The sequence below is a fragment of the Rattus norvegicus genome, chromosome 19, assembly GCF_021556685.1.
Source record: "Rattus norvegicus strain SHRSP/BbbUtx chromosome 19, alternate assembly SHRSP_T2T, whole genome shotgun sequence".
NCBI classification, from domain to species: domain Eukaryota; kingdom Metazoa; phylum Chordata; class Mammalia; order Rodentia; family Muridae; genus Rattus; species Rattus norvegicus.
The window spans coordinates 28,013,448-28,040,209 of record NC_141552.1 but is presented as its reverse complement, the minus strand read 5'-3'; the positions used below and the strand labels follow the sequence as shown (position 1 = coordinate 28,040,209).

General features: G+C 42.6%; 2 protein-coding genes across 2 annotated transcripts; one reads left to right on the top strand and one right to left on the bottom strand.

Moving 5' to 3' along the window:
- Positions 1-223: 223 nt before the first annotated feature.
- On the bottom strand, positions 224-5,055 carry LOC134483272 (uncharacterized). Its single transcript, XM_087596572.1, has 6 exons — positions 4,909-5,055; positions 3,570-3,729; positions 2,247-2,390; positions 1,447-1,613; positions 619-724; positions 224-501 (listed from the first exon to the last, which is right to left on the bottom strand). Exons 1-5 carry the CDS (start codon positions 5,033-5,035, stop codon positions 660-662), a joined length of 663 nt encoding a protein of 220 aa, XP_087452698.1. The 5' UTR covers positions 5,036-5,055; the 3' UTR covers positions 224-501; positions 619-659.
- A 16,605-nt stretch (positions 5,056-21,660) lies between these two features.
- On the top strand, positions 21,661-25,973 carry Speer4cl1 (spermatogenesis associated glutamate (E)-rich protein 4C like 1). The gene is made up of 5 exons (XM_087596583.1): positions 21,661-21,760; positions 22,827-22,986; positions 24,198-24,341; positions 24,972-25,134; positions 25,479-25,973. Exons 1-5 carry the CDS (start codon positions 21,679-21,681, stop codon positions 25,506-25,508), a joined length of 579 nt encoding a protein of 192 aa, XP_087452709.1. The 5' UTR covers positions 21,661-21,678; the 3' UTR covers positions 25,509-25,973.
- Positions 25,974-26,762: the final 789 nt, after the last annotated feature.

Genomic DNA, 26,762 nt, shown 5'->3' with positions numbered 1-26,762 from the left:
GTAAAGCATGTCAGTGATTACTTCATAAAGTGTGTGTCGGAGAAACAGCCACATTATCCACACAAAAGACACTGTCACACTGGGTACCCCTTGGTGACTTTGAATTCACTTATTAGCCCAGGATCCATGGAACATGCAGAGATCCATCTGTAGCTGTCAGTTCTAAGTCCACAGGAGGGGACAGAACCCTTGTGTAAGAATGATGGTCTTAAGAGTCAAGAGATAGAATTCAATTTTTATTCATAAGGAATTCATTTTTACAACAAAACAGGATTAAAACAAATAAATTAAAATATTTAAAAATATTTGAAAAGATAAAAACAGTAAGAAGAACTTATAAATATGAAACAACAAAAAGAAAATTTCAATTAAAATCATAACAAAAATATTTCTACACAGCACATTCTTAACGAACATTTAGAAGCACAGATGTATTGCTGTTTCTCCTCTTGCACACATAATGAAAGGAGGTCCCCCAAGTTGTCTCTCAAGTGCTGTTTTCTGAGAAGAAAGTAAGACCTCAATCAGTCAGGCTGGCTTAGTGTTATATAAATTTAGGGTCTCTAAGCAATGACAAATTAACTCTGAGGAAGAATACTCATCCAAAAAATTTGTTACCATTCAGGATGTTTGTCATCAGGGACTCCTGAGAAAGCAACTTATTCTTCAGGAAGCTCTCTTACTGGTGTGTGTCCAATTCCAGCTCTCTTGCACTTTCTGAGACCTGGGAGAGGAAGGCAGTTTTTCAGACACTGATTTGGTGGTGAAATGCAAGGCAGCTGTCAGAAGGCTGCCTTCTACCATTTCAGTTCTATTGGACAGTCAACATGGACCTTTTAACTGATATCATTGTTGCTAACTCTTTGGGAAGGGCAAAATCTCCAGAGATCCTCAAAGTAATGTGGGCTGCCAATATGGGACCCAGACTTATACCAGTGCAAACCAAGTACAGGGCAATGGGAAGAGACCTCATTGGGTTGCAGAATGAAAGGAGACGTCCATATGTCACCAAGGTTAAAACCAATGACAAGTTCTAATTTGACATTTGCACTTTGTTCTTATCCCGCAAAGGTGCTTCCTACACAAGAAGTCACATGACCACAGAGTGTCATTTGTCAAACAACCAAGAACTTGTTCAAAACTCTACAGAGCATCCAATCTATCATGTGGATATGCAATAATGAGGTATGTTATTAACCTGTCACCATTTCTAAACTGCAGCTTCAAAAAGAGCAGACAAATATACTTGCAAAATAATTCAGTTTCTGAAAAGTGGTTGGCTTCCCAGAATACTTGTGCATAGGCAGAGCAATGAACAATTCCATTACATGAGGTGGTTGGCTGGTTGTGAGTATAAATTAGAAAGGTGGTAGGAGAGAGCAAAGATGTATCAAATTGGCAAACTTTATCAGATATTTTTAAGCTAACACAGCTGCTCAACCCTACCAGATGATGCTGGGTCTGGACGTTGCTGGTCTTTATCTTTCTTGTTGAAGTCAACCAAATATTTCTGGTTGAGTGCACAATCAAGATGTACCTCCTTGCTCTCCTGCTTCAGTGGGACCAACTTCTTCCTGCATGTGTTCTCCATCAGGAGCTGGCTGAGCAGGTTTCTGGAAATACAGTCTGCATAGTAAGATCATGCTGCCCCTTTCTCCCATTCCCACTCCCGAGTGCAACTAACTCCACCAGGACCCAGATACCCATGAAGACTTAATAGAATTCATTTCGATACATATAAGGCTGCTGCACAAACCACAAAGAGTAAATTCCGGGAAGAATAAATTATTTGTTTGGCCTGAGCACCAATTAGTGTCCACATCTCTCAAAAAGAACATGGATCTACAACTATCCATGAAAGCCCAATGCATGGGGGCAACATCAATTAGTAGTGGGCCAACACCCTCAAAGGAGGTCCGTAGAACCAAGAGAAGGTCATGCTAACCATGTGGTCCACACACTGGGTTTTGTAAAACCTGGTATGACACCATAGGTCCAGGTCAGCCTAATAACCATCTGCTGACTTCAATCAGTGCTGTTCTATCTAGAGCCTTCTGAAGATGCCTAGACAATCCTGGGATGAGTAACAGTCTTTTATGGAACTGAAAACTGAGTCCTAATGACCCTGGCACACTGATGTGTAAACAGCACAAGAGATAGAACCAGAGCTGAAGACCATCCAATCCAGAAAAAGAAAGTCAGAAATGGCCATTCCACAGGTGATAGCCTTTCTGACCAGAACTTACCTAGAGAAGGTAATCTCCTTCTTCAGCTTATGGTTGTTCTCATGGATTTCAGTGTTCTCCATCTCTAAGTTGTGCAGAATTGACATGACCGCCTCCTCCATTCTCTCCAGGTCTTCATAATATGGATTTGGCCTGAAGTGTGGCCTGGCCCCAAATGATAGAATCCAATGAACATCAGCATTTAGGAATATATGAACTCAGGGTGGGTCCTGTACTACCCCAGTCCTGGAAGGACACCTTCTGAATTCTACATATTGGATCTTCTTCAGCTTCAGAAACCTGTTTTTCTGTGTCCAGGACACCAGAATCTCAGCATCCAGATGGAGGGTTCCCTGGCTCCCTTTGTTCAATCAAGAGGAAATCTGCAGTCAAGCCAGTTAAGCTATCAAGAGCCTAGGCCACACCTCTCCATGCTCCCCCACCCAACACACCCAGAAACCGGTGATTTCTTTTTTCCTGTCCCGATAACAGACCATATATCAACACAAAATTATAATCTGCACAAGGAATACAAATAAACAGACAATCATGGTCACATAGACAAAGAACTGTGCTGTTGACAGTGGGGCTCCCAGAACAAAGCATTCACATCACCATGAAAGTGTTACAGGTAAATACTCAGGCCAAGACATAGACCCCTAGATTCCAAGTGTGGAGGGAAATATAAACATATAAAAGTTGTCCATATGCATTTGGATGTATGCACATACAGACTCACAGACTGAGAAATACCCACAAAAAAGAGAAATGTAAAAACAGAGTCAGAGAAAGAGAAAGAGAAATATGGAAACAGAGAGTATTGTGAAAACCAGGAGAAATGCATCCACCATTGCTGTCTCAGAGGGCAAGACACACAGACAATAACAAACAGGCCTGAGCCTGAGACCTTCTAGTCAAGCATTGAGATGAACAGTTTGGTACCAGGCCCCTCAGGCTGCTGCGTGGATCTTCCAGCACTGAGTCCCCTGCCTAGCAAGTACAGAGACTCACCATAAACTCACTGCAATTACAATCTTGCAAAGCCACCATCAGTCAAGGGCTTTGCAAATGCACACTAGACACTCACTCTCCCTGACTTTATCCCCGAATTCTTCATTCAGACCACAAGTTCTGCTTTTCAATAAATGGAAGCAGATGAGTCCATTTTCCATTTCGCTCCTCAGGAAGGGTCAAGGTTCTGAATCTCCTCTATATGGGAGGTGAGGTTTAGCACAGGGTGGTTAGGGAGGCACAGCTTTCTAGAACCCAAAACCTTAATAGGATAAGATGAAGGTGACCTTGCAGACCCAGGAATGAAACAAGAGCATTTGGAGCGATTCATACCTGTTCTTCTTGGATCTCTCTGTTAGAAACCTCAGGCGATCTCTCAGGTCATTTCTCTCCTCGGTAATGAGCTGCAGCTCTTTAATCAGCCTCTCCTTTTCCTTCTTGGCCTGATTCTCGCTTAGTTCAGTGCCAGGGGATGATGTTTCTCTCCCAGCGTCTGTAGGTAGAAGAACACAAGTGAACCTGCATGGGGAGAATGCATAGAGTGTACATAGACCACAGTTAGGCCTAAACAGGAGAACAAGCCTGGAACCCAGTGTCACTGCTAGGCGATTGGTCTATGCTTAAGAGGCCTCCTCAGTGGATCTCAGTTCTCCCACTACTCTATAGAGACCAAGAGATGTAAGCAACCAGGTGTTCCCTATTCCGGACATCAGGTGCTTACATGGACCACGGAGATGGCTTCTCCAGGATTATCATCAGCTGAACCGGGTACAGCTTGGTTTCAGGACCCTCACCCCTGTGGTTTCAGAACTCAGATGATAAATTCACCATCCACAAGACTTGAGTGATTGGAGACACTCAGATGCCCTACCCTGATACTCTAGGCCAACAACTTTGGATTAAAAACACATTTCCATGGAGGACATGGTCAACAGACTTATCAGTTCCCCTATTTGAAATACCAAATGCCCGAGAAGTTCCAATAGGTTACAGGCTGAATCTTGATCCACATGTTCCAAATACTTTTGGTATTTTAGAATCATGGATTTAAAACGCATTTCCAGGGAGGATATGTTCAACAGACTTATCAGTGTCCCTATGTGAAATACCAAATGCCCCAGAAGTGCGAATAGGTTACAGGCTGAATCTTGGTCTAAACGTTCCAAATAGTTTTGGTATTGAAAAAAAATTTTTGTAACATACAACCTCTAATATATAAAGCTAACGATGACCCTGCCAGTTAGAAGAAATCAGAGAAGGTCTAAGAACATAAGGTTATTGCCTGGAGCACAATCTCTCCCTGTTACTACTGTCAGATACCCACTGTATTTAAAGAAGCAATGAGAGTGAAATACATTGCTGCCCTGTCTAAACTCAGAAAAGGTGGACACTCCATGACTACTGATGGTGTTATTATATCAATGTAACAGAACAAATGCACTGAAAAGTAAAGACCAGAAGTTCACAGTATAATAGCATTGGCCTTACCATATCCTCCCAGTGGGGATGGGGAAACTAAAGTTCTGAAATCCTTGACTTTAAGGAATTGTGATATTCATGGAAATTCAATTCCTTTTCAGATGCTCCAGTTGTTGTGGCCCATTGCTAGAAAGGTCAGCTTAAGCCTGCAGCCCCCCGGTAGGAAGCTCAAAATACACTGCCCAGAACTTACTCAACATTCCCCAGAAGTGCTGTCTCTGTCCATCATTACTTTGAGACGAAAGGCCAGACTCCTTCACTCTAGTCTCTCCAGAATCGACGTTCCCCCTCCCAAAACGCTTGTGAAGACGGGAAAACATGTCTTAGCTTGTAACCGCCAGAATCAGACTGAGAGAAACTAGGGCACTGGTTGTCACTACAACACTGGTGACATCACAGAGGATTCCAGAACTCTCTAGGAGACAATAGAATGTCCAAGAAGGGACAGCAGATGTCATGGGGAGCAGACTTTGTCTCCCTGCTAATGTTCTCCCTGTACTGAGCATAAGCTGAGGTGCCCTTTCCAGGAGACTTTCCCGGGGCAGAGCCACTGAGCATCTCCTGCTTCCAAAGCCAAATTTTCCTCAAGGCTTGATTATAAAGAACCTTAGTAATTCCTATGCATCTAAATGAATGTTTCCTTTCATATCTTGCCCCAAAAATGTCTCACTAACTCAAATTGTCCTCATTCACCAATGTTAGCCATTAAAACTTCCTGAGATTTCACACCAGCTTGAATATGCAGTCAAAAGTTCTCCTGTCTCATTCTGTACAGGTGCTTTATATCACATCAAGAAATAGTCTGCATGGTAGGTTTCAACATGGGTGTGTGTTAGGGGAACACTCATGAAGTCATGTGCTTTGCAATTGACAATTGCCAGAAAATTCCTTAGTTGAAAGAGTTGAAGTCTTTATGGTGCTAGGAACAGTGTGGAGACCAGTTGGCAGACAAAAGTGCAATATTGGAGCCACCAATGAAGGGAACCTCATGCTGCTTGTGGGGTTCTCCTTTCTGCGCCAATGTCGCCAAAGGAGCACTGCTGACAGGCCTTCTATCAGAAGCTGAGCTTCTATCAGAAAAATAAAATAGTCAAGAGATATAGGGGGTGCACATAAAGGTGTAGGACGAGGCTATACACATCACTACGTGGATAGAGCAAGGTCCCAGCACTTGTGCTCTGGGTCATGGGCTTCTCCACAAACACAAAAGCATCTGTCACAGTAAAAAATGGATACTGTATTGAGTTCACACACCAACACTGATTGATCAGATCCATACCCCAGATTTTGGGGGCAGATCCATGGCCCCAAATATCTTCCTCTCAACTTATACAGCAAAAAATAAGAAAGAAAGAAAAGAGTCAAAACAAAAAGCTCAAGCTTCTCATATGAGGATTGCAGGAAGTGTGATCTGGTGGCCAGTTCTGATTAGGCCATTTTAGATAGAACAGTGCACAGTGATGCTTAATGTGATGGGTCCTATATAAAGCTTTCTGCATTATTGGAATTTTAACAAGCCTCATCCAGAACATACAGAACAGGAAAGGATGTGATCACCATGTCCTTGCTCTCTATCAGGTTATTTTTCTGTGTCTGTGATTGTCAGCCATAGACAGCAGCAATCTGAAATAGCTGGTAGACATGGAACAAAGTGGCTAAAACTATAGTTGTGGGTTAAACACCTCAACTGTCAAAGGCTAATGCTGTCCTCACAGTCCCTGGAGGCCACTCCTGTAAGACTGTCTACTGGAAAGTAGAAGCAGGTTTATCTGAGCTCAAAGTGAACCTCTCCAGGTAGGAAGAGGGCAACATGGGATACTTGAGACCCTGTCTAAACCAGCACAGAAACCCACACTTCCTTCAAAGCATCATCTATGAATTCTTGATTATCTACCATTCTCTCCCTACCAGTCTTTCAGACAGGAATTGTAGAAAAGAACTGGTAATGATCTTCCTATTCTGAAGACCTTGATCTCTCTTTCCTTAGGTGCACATTAAGAACTCATGCAAATGGGTATGACCATCTGAACATCTTAGTATCATCTACTCAGTATATCTAGCATAATTCTGTGCCTATGGCAATCTCAAGCTTCCTTGAGTTTCGCTGACCCAGCAAGAAGTATGAAGTACTGAGGTCAAACCCCAGTGATCCTTTCAAGGGTTTAGAAGAAAGCCATCAGAGAAACTCCACTTCTTTGTCCTTAGATTAAATCAAGCTGATACAATGTGAACCTGGTGGGCTATTTAACCATGCATCTTTCTGCCAACCCCAGCTTTCTGAGTTCAGTCCATGTGAACCTGCATGGGGAGAATGCATAGAGTGTACATAGACCACAGTGAGGCCTAAACAGGACAACAAGCCTGGAATCCAGTGTCACTGCAAGGAGTTTGGTCTTCGCTTAAGAGACCTCCTCAGTGGGTCTCAGTTCTCCCACTACTCTATAGAGACCAAGAGATATAAGCAGCCAGGTGTTCCCTATGCCTTCTGACACACGCAATAAATGCAGTAAATTTTAATTTCTGTTCAATTGTTCAGTAACTTACTTACACTTGCATATTGCTGTGGAAGTGATGGGGTTTCGTGATCAGTACTACATTTAACAATGCATAACCAATCATCCCTCCTAGAATGACTGTATATAGAGAAAGAAAATTTATTAGAATGGTTTATAGGCTGTGGTACAGCTAATTCAACAAGGAATGGAAGGTCTAAAACACAGTAGTTGCCCCTGTTGAAGCCAATCCCCCTAGCATAGCTGTAGCCATTTTGTTCCATGCCTGCCAGATAGTTCATATTCTCGCTGTAATATGTCTGCCTGTCATGGTTGTCTGAAAATAATTTAACTCAGAGCAGGGTCAGGAATGATCACATAACTTGTGTATGTTTTTTTTATTGGTTATTTTGTTTATTTGCATTTCAAATGTTAACCCCCTTTCCAGTTTCCCCTACAATAACCCTGCATTCCACCCCCTTCCCCAGCCTCCTCGAGGGTGCTCCCCCACCCACCCATTCCCGAACCACTGGAAGGAAGTTCTTTATGTTGTGAGGTTTCTTAATCTTAAATTTCATAATTATAAGCTTCATGTAGAACCAATAAAATTAAAGGTCAATATGAGGGCTGCAGAGATGGCTCCATGGTTAAGAGCACTGACTGCTCTTCCAGAGGTCCTGAGTTCAAATCCCAGCAACCACGTGGTGGCTCACAACCATCTGTAATGAGACCTGATGCCCTCTTCTGCTGTGTCTGCAGACAGCTACAGTATACTTATATATAAATAAATAAATCTTTAAACAGATAAAAAGTCAGTATGAACCTTTGTTGTCTAAAATGACATGAGTCAGGGCTGACAACCAGACAGCCCTTCCAGCACCTGCCTATGAGCTCACATTTTAGTCTTTATAAACTGACATAGAAAAATATCCAGGGTCCTAACGTGACAAATTCTCAGCTACGTCTCTGATGATCAGTCTTAGGGTGGGCATTCAATAAACCATCCCTGTCTAAGTGAGGTCAGAGTTTGTGTGGTTTATGGGGCAACTCCAGGACCTCAACGGTTTTGTCCATAAGGCTGGATATTTCAGCTGGTCTTCAGTACATGCAGGAATCCTGAAGAAGAAGGAAAATTAATAAAGCAAACTTCCTTTTTCCATGTCCTTGATATGAGCCAGCAGAAGGTGTGGTCCAAACAACAACCAACGGATTGGGTAAAGATCTTTATCAATCCTACAACAGATAGAGGCCTTATATCCAAAATATACAAAGAACTCAAGAAGTTAGACCTCAGGGAGACAAATAACACTATTTAAAAAATGGGGCTAAGAGCTAAACAAAGAATTCACAGCTGAGGAATGCCGAATGGCTGAGAAACACCGAAAGAAATGCTCAACATCTTTAGTCACAAGGGAAATGCAAATCAAAACAACCCTGAGATTTCACCTCACACCAGTCAGAATGGCTAAGATCAAAAACTCAGGTGACAGCAGATCCTGGCAAGGATGTAGAGAAAGAGGAACACTCCTCCATTGTTGGTGGGATTGCAGACTGGTACAAACATTCTGGAAATCAGTCTGGAGATTCCTCAGAAAATTGGACATTGAACTACCTGAGGATCCAGCTATACCTCTCTTGGGCATATACCCAAAAGATGCCCCAACATATAACAAAGACACGTGCTCCACTATGTTCATAGCAGCCTTATTTATAATAGCCAGAAGCTGGAAAGAACCCAACAGAGGAATGGATAGAGAAAATGTGGTACATCTACACAATGGACTATTACTCGGCTATCAAAAACAATGACTTTATGACATTCATAGGCAAATGGATGGAACTGGAAAATATCATCCTGAGTGAGGTAACCCAATCACAGAAAAACACACATGGTATGCACTCATTGATAAGTGGATATTAGCCCAAATGCTCGAATTACCCTAGATGCACAGAACACATGAAACTCAAGAAGGATGACCAAAATGCGAATGCTTCACTCCTTCTTTAAAAGGGGAACAAGAATACCCTTGGCAGGGAATAGGGAGGCAAAGTTTAGAACAGAGGCAGAAGGAACACCCATTCAGAGCCTGCCCCACATGTGGCCCATACCTATACAGATATTAGATAGGATGGATGAAGCAAAGAAGTGCAAGCCGACAGGAACTGGATGTAGATCTCTCCTGAGAGACACAGCCAGAATACGGCAAATACGTAGCTGAATGCCATCATTAAACCACTGAACTGAGAACGGGGCCCCCGTTGAAGTAATCAGAGAAAGGACTGGAAGAGCTTGAAGGGGTTTAAGACCCCATATGAACAACAATTCCAACCAACCAGAACTTCCAGGGACTAAGCCACTACCCAAAGACTATACGTGGACTGACCCTGGACTCCAACTGCATACGTAGCAATGCATAGCCTAGTAAGATCCCCAGCAAAAGGGGAAACCCTTGGTCCTGCCAAGACTGAACACCCAGTGAACATGATTGTGGGGGGGAGGTCGCTATGGGGGAAGGATGGGGAGGGGAACACCCAAATAGAAGGGGAGGGGAAAGGGTTGAGGGATGTTGGCCTGGAAATCGGGAAGGGGAATAACAATCGAAATGTAAATAAGAAATTCTCAAGTTAATAAAGATGAAAAAAATAAAAAGAAAAAAGAAGGTGTGGTCCAGATTAGAAGTGGGCCTTTCCATCTCAAAAGATCTGAATTAAAGATTTATCTTCTGATCTCCAAGATTTGGATTACAAGTAGGTCTTCTTGCTTCAGAAAATTTAATTAAGAAAAAAAAATCCAATGGTGCTTATGCCTTTATCCTCAGCATCCAGGAGGTAGAGGCAGGTGGATCTCTGAGTTCAAGGCCAGCCTGGTCTACAAAATGAATTCCAGGACAGCCAGAGCTACACAGGGAAACCCTGTCTCAAAAAAAAAAAACAAAGAAGAGGAGGAGGACCAAGAGGAGTGGGTTGAAGAGAGGAAAACAGAAAGAAGGAAGGAGAGAGAGAGAGAGAGAGAGAGAGAGAGAGAGAGAGAGAGAGAGAGAGAGAGAGAGAGATCCCCCTCACAGGGCGTCAAGCCATTTGGCATTAGTTAATTCCAGGTACACTCAAGTTGACAACCAAGAACAGCAATCACATTACCCGTGGTTGTGATCTCACCCTGGTAGGCTCCTGAGTAGGAGACTGAAGCAGTAGAATTGCCATAAGTCTGATGCCAGCATGAACTACACACGTGTTCCAAGCCAAGCCAATCTCAGCTACAGTTTGAGATTCTGTCTGAAAAATATGAAAGAGAAAGAAAACATAATTTCCTAGAGCAGTGTTTCTCAACCTTCCTATGGCCTCAACCCTTTAGAATAGTTCCTCATGCTGTGGTGACCCCAACTACAAAATTATTTTGTCGCTACTTCGCAACTGTAAATTTGCTACTGTAATGAATCTTTATTGTAGTGTAAACTATCTGATAGGAGACCCTGTGTGGGTCACGACCCACAGGCTGAGGGCCTTTGCCCTAGAGGCGGTCTTGGCCTAGTTTATATGGTTCATGTTATAATGGGCTCTCTCAGTGTTTGAAGGTCAAGTATATTCACTTGTAACATCAAAACTTAAAAATTCAGTTGAGCTGCTGGCTGGTACGGTGTGACATCCCCCAGAATAGCTTTGCCATTTTGTTCCATGCCTGCCAGCCATTTCATATTGTTGCTGTAACATGCCTGCTGTCACTGACAAGGAGAAGGGACTTGGGTCAAGGACATGCTGACCACACACCTTGTTTTGTTCTGAATATTCTGTATGCGGTTTGCTAATCTTGAGAAATTCTACACCTGAAGGAGTGGTTCCCTGAAGTGGACACAGTTGAAAGGCTAAGGCAGATGTGTGAAGGAATGTTTCACTGAGGCAGACGCAGGTAAAAGGATGTTCTGCTAAAGCACGCATGTGAAAGGACACGTGATGAAGGGTTCTGCACTAAGGACACGTGATGAAGGGTTCTGCACTAAGGACACACATGCATTGGTCTGCCTTGCATTCTGTAGTTGAGCTGCATTTGTTGAGACTTCATAGAACCACAGCAAAAACCCTTCTGGTGGGCTGTGTAGTTTCTCACTATTTCCTTGGACTCGGGCTGATGGGCAGAATGATGTCAGCTGAGACAGACACATGTGCTGACGCAGGACACATGCTGAGGCCTGACCCATGGAGGACAGGGGATATTGAGAGGGAGTTTGGATGGAGTTATGCTTGCGTAGCTTGTTGGTTTGGGTTCTCTGCTGATCTCTGCTCGCCTGAGAGCTGCTCTTACTGACTGTGTAGCATCTTGGCTGCTCTTTGTTCCCCTTGGACAGCCTTCAGTACCAGGCTCTACTCTCCCTTAACCATAGCTGGTGTCCTCTTCCTCTCTCCTCTCCATCACACATGTTCTTCCTTTATTCTCTGGCAGCTTCTTCTTCCTTCTTCCCTCCTCATGATCCTCTCTAGCAAAGCCCTCAAAGCTCCCCTCCCCCATCTCTCTGCTGTGCAGCTGTTGGCTGTTGGCTTCTTTATAATCACAGTTAACTGGGAGCAGTCAGTTATTTGGGGTTAACCACTCCTGAGTTCCACAAATTAGCATTAAAATACCAGCAGAATTAGGCCAATACACTACAGGGGTTATTGTTTGTTTGTTTGGTTGGTTTGGTTTAATTTTCATTTACCTTTTCACTTGTTATTTTATTTTTGGCTATTTTTTATTAATTGGTTATTTTATTTATTTACATTTCACCTGTTGTCCTGCTTTCCAGACTCCCCTCATCAAACCTTACATCCCGTTTCTGCTCAGCTTTGCCTATGTGACAGTGCTCCCCCACCCACACATATCCATTCCCACCTCACACCTCTAGGATCTGCCTTTGGTGGGGCTACAGGCCTCACCTTGAACCATAGAGCATCCTTGCATACACTTTGGCTGGCAGTTTGGCCCCTGGGAGCTTGGGGATTAGGGAAAGAAGATCTGTTCAGATATTAAAGCCAATGATTGCGGCATTCTCTTCTTTTTCTGGTTATAGGTGAAATTATGTTTGTGTGCTTCTCTTTTTTTAAATTATTGAGAGAAGATTAATTTCTTGGTTTTTCTTGGGTATAGTTTAGTTCATTGTCTTGGAGTTTTCCTCCTATTAGCCTCTGTTGTGCTTTCTTACATAAAAGAGTTGTTTAAATTTGGTTTTGTCATGAAATATCCTGGTTCCTCCTTTTATGGTGATTGAGGATTATGCTGGATATAGGAGCCTCTGTCTGCATTACATCTGCCCAAGATTTTCTGACTTTTAGAATCTCTGTTGAGAAGTCTGGTGTAATTCAGATACGTCTGAATTTATTTTTTACTAGATATTTATACCTTACCCCTTTTAATGTTCTTTCTTGATCTGTGCATTTAGCGTTTTAATTATTATGTGAATGGAGGAATTTTTCTGGTACAATTAGTTTGATGTTCTGTAGGCTTGTTGTACCTTTATGGCCTTTTCTTTCTTTACCTTATGGAAGTTTGCTGCTATGATTTGTTGAAGGTGTTTACTGGATCTATGAACTAGAAATCTTAATTCTCTTCTCTATCTATTATCCTTAGGTTTCAACATTTAATTGTGTCCTGAAATTCATGGATATTTTGGATTCAATAAACTATACATGTTTATCTGAGATGAGTGTTTTGTGCTTTGTGGGATGACCTCCTTGACCCCAGGCTGCATGAAGAATCTCAGCTGACAATGGGGACATAAATTATGAGTATGTGTAGCAAGACCCAGGCCTCTTCCAGGTTCTTAGATATTAACTGAGAACCTCAAATACAGTAGTAATGTGATAGTGTGGTGTGAATCTAGTTACTATTCTCTATTTTGATATAGATGATTCTTTTTGTGTCATGGTCAGCTTATAATGACTAGAATACCTAAGCTTGAGAATAACCAAAGACTACATTGCTTCTCTAGCAGCTGAGCTTTTAAAAGTCCTGGTGTGACAGCAACTGTTGGTGGACATTCTGGATTATTCCTTCTGTACTTTAACTCTCTGTGTCACTTCCACCATCAGTAAGTTAGTTCAATTCCATAAATTGGAAATCCATCACCTGGAAGAAATACTCTTTTTTTTAAAGATTTATTTATTTATTTATTATATACAAGTACACCGTGACTGTCTTCAGACACACCAGAAGAGGGCATCAGATCTCATTACAGATGGTTGTGAGCCACCATGTGGTTGCTGGGATTTGAACTCAGGACCTCTGGAAGAGCTGTCAGTGCTCTTAACCACTAAGCCATCTCTTTAGCCCAAGAAATACTTTCTGAATATGATCTGAGATTGGCCATGGAAAAAGGGTAGCTTGAACTGTGCCACCTAGGTTCTGGGCCTGCACAGGCCTGCTCTCCAAAAGAAACCTGTGTTCACAGCTGTTGGCTGGCTAAGAAAGATTTCACAAGACGTGATACACAGCCCTCGGACTTCTGCTTCAGTCATCTGCACAATTTTTCCCGGACGATATCCTCATACCTCCAGCAGGCAGGTGATGAAGCTGTCCACTCTCAGCTCCCCTTCAGCCATCTTGTGGGCACCAGACTCTCCTCCCTGCAGCGGGAACATGGGCTTCTCCATGGTGGCTGCAGCAGCAGTGGTGGTTTGGAATTCTCACCTAGGAGTCCCTTTGCCTTTCCCCAGTTCCAACTGACCTCAGGCCCGGGCCTTCCCCCCATCCACTTCCCACGGATCAGGGAGAGCAGCACCCACTAGAAATAAAAGGGAAGCCCTTGGTCCTGCCAAGAGTGAACCCCCAGTGAAGGGGCTTGTTGGGGGGAGGGTGGCAATGGGAGGAGGATGGGGAGGGGACACCAATAGAGAAGGGGAGGGGTAGGGGTTAGGGGGATGTTTGCCTGGAAACCCAGAAATGTAATAACAATTGAAATATAAATAAGAAATACCCAATTTAAAAGATGGAGAAAAAAAGAGAAAAGTGTCACACATTTAAAACAGAAGAATATGGACCCTAATTTTAAACCACAGCTCTGTCAATTAACTAAACCTTTAAAAAGCTCAGAAAATCAGGCCAAACAATATTTTCTCAGTTTATGTATCTGTAATGTCGCATAAATAATAATGTCCGTTTCTTGCTATTGTGGAGGGAATTAAATAGATAATATGTAATCATGGAAATTTTGAAGTACCATCCATTTTTCTGTTCATTAAATCACTCTTCCTCATTTCATTGATCAAGTATGTATGTTTTCTTTTCATAGTTACATGTATAATAAAACCAGTATAAAAACCTTCAGAATTGTATAAGCTTTCACTTTTAACAAATTAAATTAGCTATTGTTTGTATTTCTGCTGAACATTGAAATGTTCTTTATATGTCCCAATGCTAGTTTATTAGGTACCTATAAACTTTAAACTCTTTGCCTGAGAGCATGAGTACTATTTAATTATATAGTAACTACACTCAGGATGTCTTTGTATTAGAACCAATTATATCAGACACTAAGAAAAATTACTATTGCTTTAAAGTTTGTGTGTGTATGAGTGAGAGTATGAGTATGAGTGTCTGTGTGTGTGTGTGTGTGTGTGTGTGTGTGTGTGTGTGCGCAGCACATGACCAAACAACTTTCAGGAGCCATTTCTCTCCTTCTGTCATGTGGGTCCCAGGATGTAACCCAGATGTTTGACTTTGGCAATAAATAATATTACCAACTAAATAAATAAATAAACCAACAAAAAACAAGCCACCAATCAACTTTAAAAGTAAAGGCCAGAAGTTCACAGAATAGTACCATTGGCCTTACCATATCCTTTCTTTGGGGATGGGAAAATTAATGTTCTGAAATCCATGACGTTCAGGAATTGTGATATTCATGGAAATTCAATTCCTTTGCAGATGCTCCAGTTGTTGTGGCCAATTGCTAGAAAGGTCAGCTTAAGCTTGCAGGACCCCCACCATCCCTCCCCCATGCCTCCACAGAAACCTCAAAAGACACTGCCCAGAACTTACTCCACATTCCCCAGAACCACTTTCTTTGTCCATCATTTCTGTGAGACGAAAGGTTAGACTCCTTCACCCTAGTCTCTCCACAATCGACATCCCCCCCTCCCAAAACACTTCTAAGACTGGAAAACATGTCTTAGGATGTATCTGCCAGACTCAGACTGAGACAAACTAGGGCACTGGTTGTCACTACAACATTGGTGACATAGCAGAGGACGCCAAGAACTCTCTAGGAGACAATAGAATGTCGAAGAAGGGACAGCTGATGTCATGGGGAGCAGACTTTGCCTCCCTGCTAATGTTCTCCCTGTACTGAGCATAAGCTGAGGTGCCCTTTCTAGGAGACTTTCCCGGGGCAGAGCCACTGAGCATCTCCTGCTTCCAAATCCAAATTTTCCTCAAGGGTTGATTATAAAAACCTTAGTAATTCCTATGCATCTAAATGAATGTTTCCTTCCAAATCCTGCCCAAAAATGTCTCATCCTAACTCAAATTATCCTCCTTCACCAATATTAGCCATTAAAAATTCCTGAGAAATAATACCAGTTTGAATATGCAGTCAAAATGTTCTCCTGTCTTATTATGTACAGGTGCTTGAAATCACATCAAGAATTAGCCTGCATGGAAGGTTGCAACATGGGTGTGTGTTTGGGGAACACCCATGAAGCCTTGTGCTTAGCATTCAACGGTTGCCACAAAATTCCTTAGGAGAAAGACTTGAAATCATTATGGTGCTAGAAACAGTGTGGAGGCCAGTTGGCAGAGGAAAGTGAAACATTAGAGCCACCAGTGAAGGCTCCTGTTGGGGCCTACCTTGGTGTTTCCCTCCCCCTCGCTTAGCCTTTCAGCCTGCTATAGCAAGAAATTGTTTACACCTTTGACAGCTGCTCTTAGCCCCTGATTTGGGGCTGGGATTTTCCATGGCACCCTTCCTCCCCACTGAGCTATCCTGCTTCTTGTTTTTAAGAAGCTGTTTATGCCCCTGATTGGGCTGGAACTTTCACCACACAGACTTGTCCTAATTTCCTGGTTGGGGATTTTCACCTGCCTTGTTGATTTTCCACAGCTTTTGCCTCTGGTATATAAGGAGATCTCAGTAAAGCCTTGGTGGCACTCGCTAAAAAGGGGTGACCCGTGTACGTGTTTTCTTTCAACCCCACAAACCTACACCCGATATTCACACACTGTCGGCGCAGACACTGACAATAGGTATCACAATAGAAACTAGTAACTAGATTTAACCAAACTATCACATTAATGCTGTATTTCGTGGTATTTTTTTTTTTTTTTTGCTCTCCTAGAACCTGGAAGAGGCTTGGGGTTTTCTAATCCTACTCATAATTTATTATCCTTCCCAACACTATGGGCTTTGTTCTGTTAATGCTAACAGCGCCATCCAATACCTAGGATACTTTCTACTGACATGTGTGACGTGAGACAAAACAGTCCCTGTCATCCCTCACCTGAATAAACTTCCTTAGAGGACAGTGTAGTTGGAGGGTCCTTCTTTCCTCTCCAAGATCGAGAAACATTTCCAGTCTTCAGACAAGTGTGTCAGCCATTGTCCAGTGACTGTCTTGAGATGTCCACATTGTCAGCTGAGTGTCGTCATCCAGCCTGCCCTGTAATTGTTGTAGACGATTAATAGGGTTCCAGCCCTAGGATTTAATTCAGTGCTACAGTACTTGCCAAACACACTCAAAGCCCTAGCTGCCACCCTAGTCCTGTGTGCTCTAGAGAAAGAAAATAAAGAACCACATTGTCTATCAAGTTTCTCCTCCAATAGAAGGAGAATCTGCATCGGGTCTTTTAAGTAACTCTAAGCCCCAGCTTCCCCACAGCTCCCTCCATCGATTGCACTATTGGTGCATTTTCAGTAACGCTCACTTTATTTTTGGTGTGCAAAGAATATGCACCATGTCAGTAAAGTGTGTGTGTGTGTGTGTGTGTGTGTGTTCATCCATGAACTCACTATAAATTATTATCAAATGACCCAGAAGACCGTGGAGAAACCTGTCGATGTGCATGCAGAATTATGTTACTACCGTTCCATGGCACCTTGCAGGTAACACTGAAATACTGGGCTGCTTTAATAGAGCCTAAAACCAGGCTATGCATGGTTTTCGGTGAGATTGTGATGTGCAACACCACAACAGAGATCAGCAGAAGCTTCATTTTTTCCATGCTGCTGTTACCAAGTGAGGCAAAGCCTCATCCCATAGAGAGTCTGGTAGGATCTGATGAAAGGAGTAAACTCAGGGTTGAAATCAAGCCTTTAGAAACAAAGAGAAAAATATAAAGTCAAGGAAAGCAAGAGCTGTCTTTTTCTTTTCTTCCTCTTTTTTTTTTTTTGAGAAGATCCACAAGAGAGACAACCCCTTCCTCAAACTAACAATGCACAAGAGAGACAATACATGAATTAAAAATCAGAAATGAAATGAGGGACATAAGAATAGACACCGAGCAAATTCCAAAATCATTAGTTCTTACTCCCGAGGACTTTACGCCAGAAAACTGGAATATTTATTCGATATTGTTGATTTTGTAGACAGATAACAATTACCAAAGTTAAATCCAGATCTGGGAAGGTATCTGAATAATACCCCTAAGAAAATAGATACACTCATTAAAGGTTGCATACATTATATATTATATTGCTTTCTTTTTGCATGATTAAACCCCTTCAAGGACAATTAGCTATGTTATAGAAAGTGTTACTTTTAAAACAAAAGGACAAAGAGAGAAATTGTGGAGTCACTGAGATACACTTCCCAGACAGGATCAAGGAAAGATGGCTGAGAGATGCAAGCAGGGGCTGGAACGCTGCCCTTGAGAAGGAAATGTTTTTCTCACTTTACCTTACACTATGCTGTACTGTGTCTGTTTTTTGTGGAAGCAGCTCTCATGCTCTCTGGGTTATGACAAGTAGATTGTGATACTAGGAAGAGGGGTGATTTGCTATACAGATATTTTAAGGAGAAGCCTTAGCTTACTCTCACTTCTTTGCCTAGTCTTGCCTCAGTCGTTCCTGGTATCATGGGAATAACGACCTTATTATATCTTGCCAAAAGGGAATGTGAGGTAATGCATATTCATGCCTATATAAGGGTTAATAAGCTTGTAGCTGCATGCAGTTGCATCTGCCTTTGCTCTGCATCCCCTGTGTCCTGGTTATTTGTGACCGTACCTGGGCCCCCAACACACTAGCTGTTGACAAGCATCACCCTTCTCAGTGTTAGGTATATATTTTTTTGAAATCTATGATGTGGAGGCATATTACAGCAACAATATGAAATAGCAGGCGGGCATGTATGAAAATGCTGTGTTTAAGCTAGGTGTGGGGACAAGTCCTCAAAAGGAGCTGTTAAGATGGGAAACAAATAATGCATTTGTTGCTGGAATTGAGTTGCCTCAGCTGTGTTGCTCTGCCTGCTCAGTGTCCATTCAACCTCACTCTGTTTCTACAGAGGAACTCAAGGTTTGCCCCAGCCGCCTGTGAGCTCTGATATGGGCAGAGAAAGGCCAGGACACAGTGGGGATTTCCCACTCCTCAGTTATGCTGAATTTTCCACTACTGTACTTGTATACACAAGTACAGTGTGGTCAGTTATTATAGATATTTGTCATTTCTTACAGAGGGCAACTATGATTGACTACACCCAATTCTATAAAAAACAAAACTCAGGAAACCTGGCCCTTGGCAGCAATGAATCAAGAAATATCTAGGATGGTGGAGCATGAATTCTGCCAAGCAATGAACTCAGATAGGTGGGGTTGTGAGGAAGATGTATAGTTGAATAGCCCAATAGATTCACGTTGTATCATCTTGATTTAATCTAAGGACAAAGAAGTGCAGTATCTCTGATGGCTTTCTTCTAACCCATGAAAGGTTCACTGGGGTTTGACCTCAGTTCTTCATTCTTCTTGCTGGGGCAGCAACACTCAGGGAAGCTTGAGATTGCCATAGGCACAGTATTAGGCTAGAAATGCTGAGTAGGTGATACTAAGTTGTTCAGATGGTGATACCCATTTCATTTGTTCTTAACGTGGACCTAAGGAAAGACAGATCAAGGTCCTTAGAATACAAAGATCATTTCCAGTTTTATTTCTACCTTTCCTGAATGAAAGACTGGTTGGCAGAGAATGGTAAAAATTCAAGAATTGGTAGATAATACTTTGAATGAAGGGTGGGTTTCTGTGCTGGTTTTAGACAGGTTCTCAATTACCCCATCTTGTTCTCTACGCTGCTCGTCAGGTTCACTTTGAGCTCAAATAAAGCTGCTTCTACTTTCCAACAGGTAGTCTTACAAAGGGGCCTCCAAGGACTGTGAGGACAGCATTAGCCAATGAGAATTGAGGTGTGTAACCCACAACTATAGCTTTATCTGAAAGACCCTCAGACAGAGGAGACTCTCGCTCCAGTCCTGAGGACAATCACCACCCCATGAACACACAGGACTCAGTCTTGATGTAAAAACAAGAGGTTTACTTTGGGATACCAATGCACTGGGGCTCGACATGGTCCACACGCAGGAGGGATGTACAACAGAAATGTACAGTTTAAACAGTCATTTACGATCACACAGTTTCATTAGCTCAGCTATTTCGGTGCCAAGAATACCTAGGCAGATGTTTCTCGTCCTGGGATAAGGCCATAACCACATCAATGTAGCTATTTCAGTAGGAAGGACGTCTGACTTGATATATATTTTCTTATCCTGGGGTTCCCAGGACAAGGACCAAGGATATCTGTCTTGGCAGGTGTTTCCCTTCTGGAGTTCCCAGGACAAGGCTATAGCGATGTCAGCCTATAGCACAGCTGCATTCAGTACCAAGGATATCTCACTTCTATAGTGGTCAGTCAGCTTCCCAGAGATGTTTCCTGTCTTGTAATTGCCCTGCAGTAAATATGTTCTATACCCTCTGTTCTTATGGTCGGGCAGCTTCCTAGAGAGTGGGTGGGAATGTGCTTTCTGTACTTTCTGGTCTATTGTCTAACGTCTAGGGGCTAAACGAGGGCCAGCTTAAAAGATTCTCATGCTTAAGAAATGGCTGTACTGATATCTAATGGAGATCTTTCATATCCACTTTCTTCCAAGTCTACCAGCCATCTCAGATTGTTGCTGTAATATGCCTGACAATCAAGGACACAGAAAAATAACTTGATACACAGCAAGGACATGGCAATCATATCCTGTGTCGTTATGTATGTTCTGGATGAGGTTTGTTAAAATGACAATATTGCACAAAGCTTTATATAGGACCCATCAAATTAAGGGTCACTATGCACTGTCATAGCTAAAATGGCCTGGTCAGAAGTGACCACTGGATCACTCTTCTGTAACTTCACATGAGAGGCTTGTGCTTTTTGTGTTTTTTATTTTTGTGTTTTTTTCTTATTTATTTATTTATTTATTATTTATTTATTTATTTATTGCTTTATATGTTGTCAGGAAGATAGTTCAAGTCATGGATCTGCCCCCAAAATCTGAGCTTTGCCACTAATACTGTAAACAGTATTAGTGTATGCATTCATTAAAATAACTGTTTTTTTTTTTTTAGTAGGATAGATGCTTTTGTGTTTTGTAGGGTGATCCATGAAACAGGAGTGAAGATGCTTGTTTCTTACTCTGTCCACTGAGTTATATCTCTAGGCTTGTCCTACTCCTTTGGCTGCATCCCCCCCCCCACATTTGCTGACTATTTTATTTTTCAGATGAAATCACACGTTATAGCTTAGAGAGGCCTGTAAGCAATCCTACTTTGGTAACTTAAGTGCAAAGAGGAGAGCCCCACACTCAGCCTGAGGGTGCATTCACTGGTGGATCCAATATTTCAGTTTCCTCTGCTAACAGATCACCACATTGTTGCCAGGACCATAATGAATGCAATTCTTTCTCCTAAGGAATCTGGTGGCAACTGTCAAATGTTAAGCACAAAGCTTCAGGTTGTACCTATAACACACACCCACATTGCAACCTACCCGACAGGCTATTTCTGGGTGTGATTTCATGCACCTGCACATGATGAGACAGGAGACCTCTTTGGCTACTTATAGGAACTGGTGTGATTTCTCAGTAATCTTTAATGGGTAATATTGCTCACTGAGGAGAATTTGAGGTAGGATGAAACATTTCTGTGCAGGGATTGGGGAGGAAGCACTCATTTAGATACATAGCACTGACTTAGGTTTTTCCAATCAAGCCTATAGCCAAATTTGGCTTTGGAAGCATGTGGTGCTCAGTGGCTATGCCACAGGGAAGTCCCCTGAAAAGGGTCCATCAGCTTTTGCTCAGTACAGGGAGAACATTAGCAGGGAGGCAAAGTCTGTTCTCCGTGACATCAGCCGTCCCTTCGTGGACATTCTATTGTCTCCTAGAGAGTCCTTGGAATCCCTGTGATGTCACCAGTATCGTTGTGACAACCAATTCCCTTCTTTTTCTCTTAGTGTCCAAAGGATATATCCACAGACATGTTTGCCCGTCTTTGTAGGTGCTTTGGGAGAGTTGATGTTGATAGAGAAGAGTCTAGAGTGAAGCAAACGAAACCTAAAGGTAATGATGGACACAGGACATGGGGAATGTGGAGTAAGTTCTGGGCAGTGTATGTTGAGCTTCCTGTCAGGAGTGAGTGTGGGGGCCTTCACCTGGCCTTTATAGCAATGGGCCACAACCACTGGAACATCTCCACAGATATTGAATTCCATGATTATCACAATTCCTGAAAGTCAAGGTTTTCACATCATTATTTTCTCCATAACCACATGGAGGATATGGCAATGCCTATGCTATTATTGGGTGAACTTCTAGTCTTTACTTTTACAGTGCATTCAGTATGTTAAATTGATATAATAACACCATAAGTAGTCATGGAGGGTATAACTTTTCTGAATTAAACAGGGCATCAATGTACTTCACTTTCATTGCTTCTTTAAATTCAGTGACTATCTGACAGTAGTAAGAGGGAGAGAATTGTGCTCCTGGCCATGACCTTATATTCTTAGAACTCCTCTGACTACCTCTGGCTGACGGGACCAATCTTACCTTCATACATTAGAGGTTCTGTGTGGCAGATATTTTTCTACAGTAGCCAAATATATGGGGCAGGTAGAGAAAGATCCTGTAACCTACTGGCACTTCTGGGGCATTTGTCATTTCAGTAGGGGGAATTAATAAGTCTGTTGACCATGTCCTCCCCCTAAATGAATTTTTAATGCAAAGTTATTGGACGAGAGTAACAGTGTAGGATATCTGAGTATCCCTGATCAATCAAGTCATTGTGGATGCTGAATTGATGATCTGACTTCTGAAACCAGAGGGGTGAGGGTCCTGAAACCAGGTTGTAGCCTGCGTACCTGATAATAATCCTGGAGAAGGCATCTCTCTGGTACTTGTAAGCCTGTGTGGGCGGGCATAGGGAACACCTGGCTGCTTACATCTCTTGGTCTCTATATAGTAGTGGGGGAACTGTGATCCACTTAGGATGCCTCTTACACATAGACCAAACTCCTTGCAGTGACACTGGCTTCCAAGCATGTTCTCCTGTTTGGACCTCACTGTGGTCTGTGTATGCTCTATGCATTCGCCCCATGTGGGTTCACTTGTGTTATTCTACCTACAGAGGCCTGCAGACAGACGTCATCCCCTGAAAATGTCCTAAACAAGGTGCAGGCCAACGAGGAAGAGGAGAGGCTGAATAGAGAACTGGAGCTAACTACCAAGGAGAGAAATGAGCTGACAGATCGCCTCCTTTATGTGACAGGTGGATCCATGAGCAAGAGGTATGCATTGCTCCAAACAAACGACCTTGTTCTAAACCTCATCTCCCATAGAGAGGAGATTCAGAACCTGACCCTTAGTGAGGAGTGAGTTTGGAAATGGACTCTCTGATTCCACCTGTTGAAAATCTGAACTTGTGATCTGAGTGAAGAATTCAGGGATAACGTCACTGGAGCATGAGTTCCCAGTGTACAATTGGAAAGCCCTTGACAGGTGGCAGTTTGCAAGGTTCTAGGTGCTGTGAGTTTGTGGACAGTGTTTGTACTTGCTAGGAAGGTGACTGAACGCTATCATCTCGTGGCAGCACCCTTAGGTAACAGGTCCCACATTGTTCATCTCCATGCTTAACTAGAAGGCCTGAGGCTCAGGCCTGTTCCTTCTTGTCTGTGTGCCTTAAACACTGAGACAGTAATGGTGCATACATTTCTACTGATTCTCATTGTGCTCTTTCCATATTTGTCTCTCTTTCTCATTCTCTGAGTCTGTTTACTTTTCTTTTCTTGTGGGTGTGTCCCAGTTTGTGTGTCTGTGTGTTCACAGGTCTGCATGCATATGTACAACTTTTATATGTTTCTATGTCCCCTGTCCCTTGGAATTTAGGGGTCTGTTTTTTGACCTCAGGATATACCTGTATAATAGTTTCATGGAGGTGTAAGTGCTTTATTTTGGAAGCCCCACTTTCAACAGTACAGTTCTTTGCCTGTGTGGTCACATTTGTCTATACACTTGTATGCCTTGGGCAGATTATAAGTTTGTGGCAATATCTGGTCTTATCTCCAGAATTATGTGTACTGTCTGCCTCTAGAATATTAGTTATTCGGCTTGTAGCATTCCACTTGTCAAAACAGGAAAAATGAAATCAGAGGTTTCTGGATGTGTGTGTGTGTGTGTTTGTGTGTGTGTGTGTGTGTGTGTGTGTGTGTGTGTGTGTGTGTGGTTGGGTAAGCTCTGTGGCCTAGGCTCTTGACAGCATAACAGGTTTGAATGCAGATCCAGCCCTCCTGATTCAAAAAAGTGAGCCAGGGAACCCTTTATCTGGGTGCTTAGCTTCTGTTGTCCTGGGCACACAATTCCAAGTTTCTGAAGCTGAAGAAGATCCAAATATGTAGAATTCAGAAAGTGTCCTTCCAGGGCTGGGGTAGTACAGGACACAGACTGAGTTCATATAGTCCTAAACCTCGATGTTCATTGGGTTCTATCTTCCTGGGGCCAGCCCCTACTTCAGGCCAAATCCATTTTATGAAAACTTGAAGATAAAGGAGAAAGAGGTCATTTCATTACTGCACAACTTAGACACAAAGAACATTGAACATCGTGAGAAATTTCAGGAACTCAAGAAGGAGATTAACTTCTATCGGTAAGTACTGGTCAGAAGGGCCCATCACTTGTGGAATATCCATTGCTGCCTCTCTTTGTTCTGGACTGGAGAGCCTGCAGCTCTGGGTCCATGTCTTCTGCTGTTTAAATATCACTGTGCCGTGGGTCTTTTGGACTCAGTTTCAGTTCCATAAGAGACTGTGACTTCTCAGCACAGTGTCTATGCATCTTTAGAAGGCTCTGGATAGAACTATACTGATTCAGGCATCAGAGTGTTATTAGGCCGACCTGGGCCTCTGGGGTCATATCAGGTTTAACAAAGCTCAATGTGTGGACCACATGGTTAGCATGACCTCCCTTGGTTCTACTGTCCTCTTGTGGTTTTTTACTGCCTACTAATTGATGTTGCCCCGATGCATTGGGCTTTCATGGATAGTTGTAGATCCCTTGTTCTTTTGGAGAGACATGGACTGTTAGGTGCTTGGGTCACAGAAACAATTTATTCTTCCCTGGATTGGCCGTTTGCTGTTTGTGCAGCAGCCTTACATGTATGGAGATGTATTCTATGAAGTCTTTATGGGTATCTGGGTCCTGGTGGAGTTTGTGGGATTTGGCAGTTGGAATGGGAGGAAGAGGCTACAGGATCTTACTATGCAGAGTGTGTTTCCAGCAACCTGCACAGCCGGCTCCTGATGGACCAGGCATGTATGAAGAAGAAGTTGGTCACATTGAAGCAGGAGTGCAAGGAGTTACAGCGATATTTGTTTGAGTTGAACCCGAAGGATGAAGACGAACAGGAGAAGACCAGCAACCTCCAGACCCAGCAAAATGTGGTAGGAACAAGCAGCTGAGTCAGATTAACAATGTCTGATACCATTTGCCTATTGGATACATCTTTGCTTCCCCTATCATCTTTCTAATGTCCCCACACCCAATCAGTCACCCTCCTCATGTGATAGAGTTATTCATTGCTCTGTCTATGCACAAGTATTCTGGGATATTAACCACTTTTCAGAAACTGAATTATGGGCAATTATACTTCTCTGCCCTTTTTGAAACTGCAGTCCAGAAATGGTGACAGAGGAATAACATATCACATGACTGAAGGCAGCAACTTGACAGCTGGTATGCGTGTCCCCACCATATCCGTGTCTTAATAGCTGCCTTCTTCTCCCAGGTCTCAGGAACTGCAGGAGACATGGAATAGGACGGATCCCAGGAAGACAGCCCCCTGAGGAATGAGTTTCTCTCTCAGGAGTTCCCTGTGACGACAATCCTCACAGTCAAAGACTTTTTGTGGGTGAATATTCTTCTTCTCAGATAATTTCCTCAATGTTTAGAGACCCTACATTTATGTATCCGTATGCCAGCCTGTCTGGTTGAGGTCTTTCTCCTTTCTCATACGGACAACACCATTTGAGAGACATCTGAGGAGACAGCCTTGACGTCTTGTCCTAGAGGAGAAACAGCACTACAACTGTGTTTCTAAATGTTCATTAAGAAAATGCTGTTAAGAAATGTTTTTGGTTATGATTTTCATTGAAGTTTTCTTTTTGTTATTTCATAGTTATATATTCTTGTTACTGTTTTTCATTTTTATACCATTTTAGTTGTTCATTTTATGCCTGTTTTTTGTAAATTGTATTCCTTATGAATAAAAATTGATTTGTAACTCTTGACTCTTAAGACCATCTTATTCAAGGGTCCTTTGCACTCCTGTAGACTTAGATCTGACAACTGGATATGGATCTTTGCATGGTCCAGGCAGCATGGGTAAATAGGGAATTCAAAGCCACCAAGGGGTACACAGGGTGATAGTGTCTTTGTGTGGATAATGTGACTTTTTTTATGGACACACACTTTATGATGTAATCACTGACATACTGTATCCATGCTATCATGTATTCTGCTCATCCTAGTCTATATCAGTCTACAACACACATTCCTTATTGACTGTGTGCACCAGATATTGAGTAACACACACTCATGCCTGTAGAGCTGCAGAAAAAATGACAACTTTCACAAAGGTATATAGAATAATCCTAATGGAGAACCATGTGCCTCAGTTTTTCTTACAATACAGCATTAGTATTAAACCACAAAGATAATGACCATCAACGTCATTTTGGGAAATAGGGTTCCTGCGCTTGCCTCTCGCCATCAGATTATCTCTAGTGTAACTTTGTTCTGCTATTTCTGACAGTGGCTAGACTGTCCTATAAGCCTGTGTGACAGGAGTGCTGTAGACCTGTTTTCCTCTCTTTCAGTCAGTTATGGGGACAGAGTGTTCTGCTTTCTGGCGTGTAGTTTTTCCTCTCTACAGGTCTTCAGCTGTTCCTGTGGGCCTGTGTCTTGAGTTCACCAGGCAGCTTTCTTGCAGCAGAAAATTTGGTCTTACCTGTGGTCCCGAGGCTCAGGTTTGCTCGTGGGGTGCTGTCCAGGGGCTCTCTGCAGCGGCAGC

Bases quoted from the DNA above. Each gene is read 5' to 3' on its own strand.
- Speer4cl1 (XM_087596583.1), top strand. From the start codon at position 21,679: ATGTTTGCCCGTCTTTGTAGGTGCTTTGGGAGAGTTGATGTTGATAGA. The intron at 21,761-22,826 runs GTAATGATGGAC...TTCTACCTACAG, and splicing joins GAAGCAAACGAAACCTAAAG to AGGCCTGCAGACAGACGTCA. The intron at 22,987-24,197 runs GTATGCATTGCT...TCCTGGGGCCAG, and splicing joins GGTGGATCCATGAGCAAGAG to CCCCTACTTCAGGCCAAATC.
- LOC134483272 (XM_087596572.1), bottom strand. From the start codon at position 5,035: ATGTTTTCCCGTCTTCACAAGCGTTTTGGGAGGGGGAACGTCGATTCT. The intron at 2,391-3,569 runs GTATGAATCGCT...ATTTGGGGCCAG, and splicing joins GAGAGATCCAAGAAGAACAG to GCCACACTTCAGGCCAAATC. The intron at 1,614-2,246 runs GTAAGTTCTGGT...CTGTATTTCCAG, and splicing joins AAGGAGATTACCTTCTCTAG to AAACCTGCTCAGCCAGCTCC.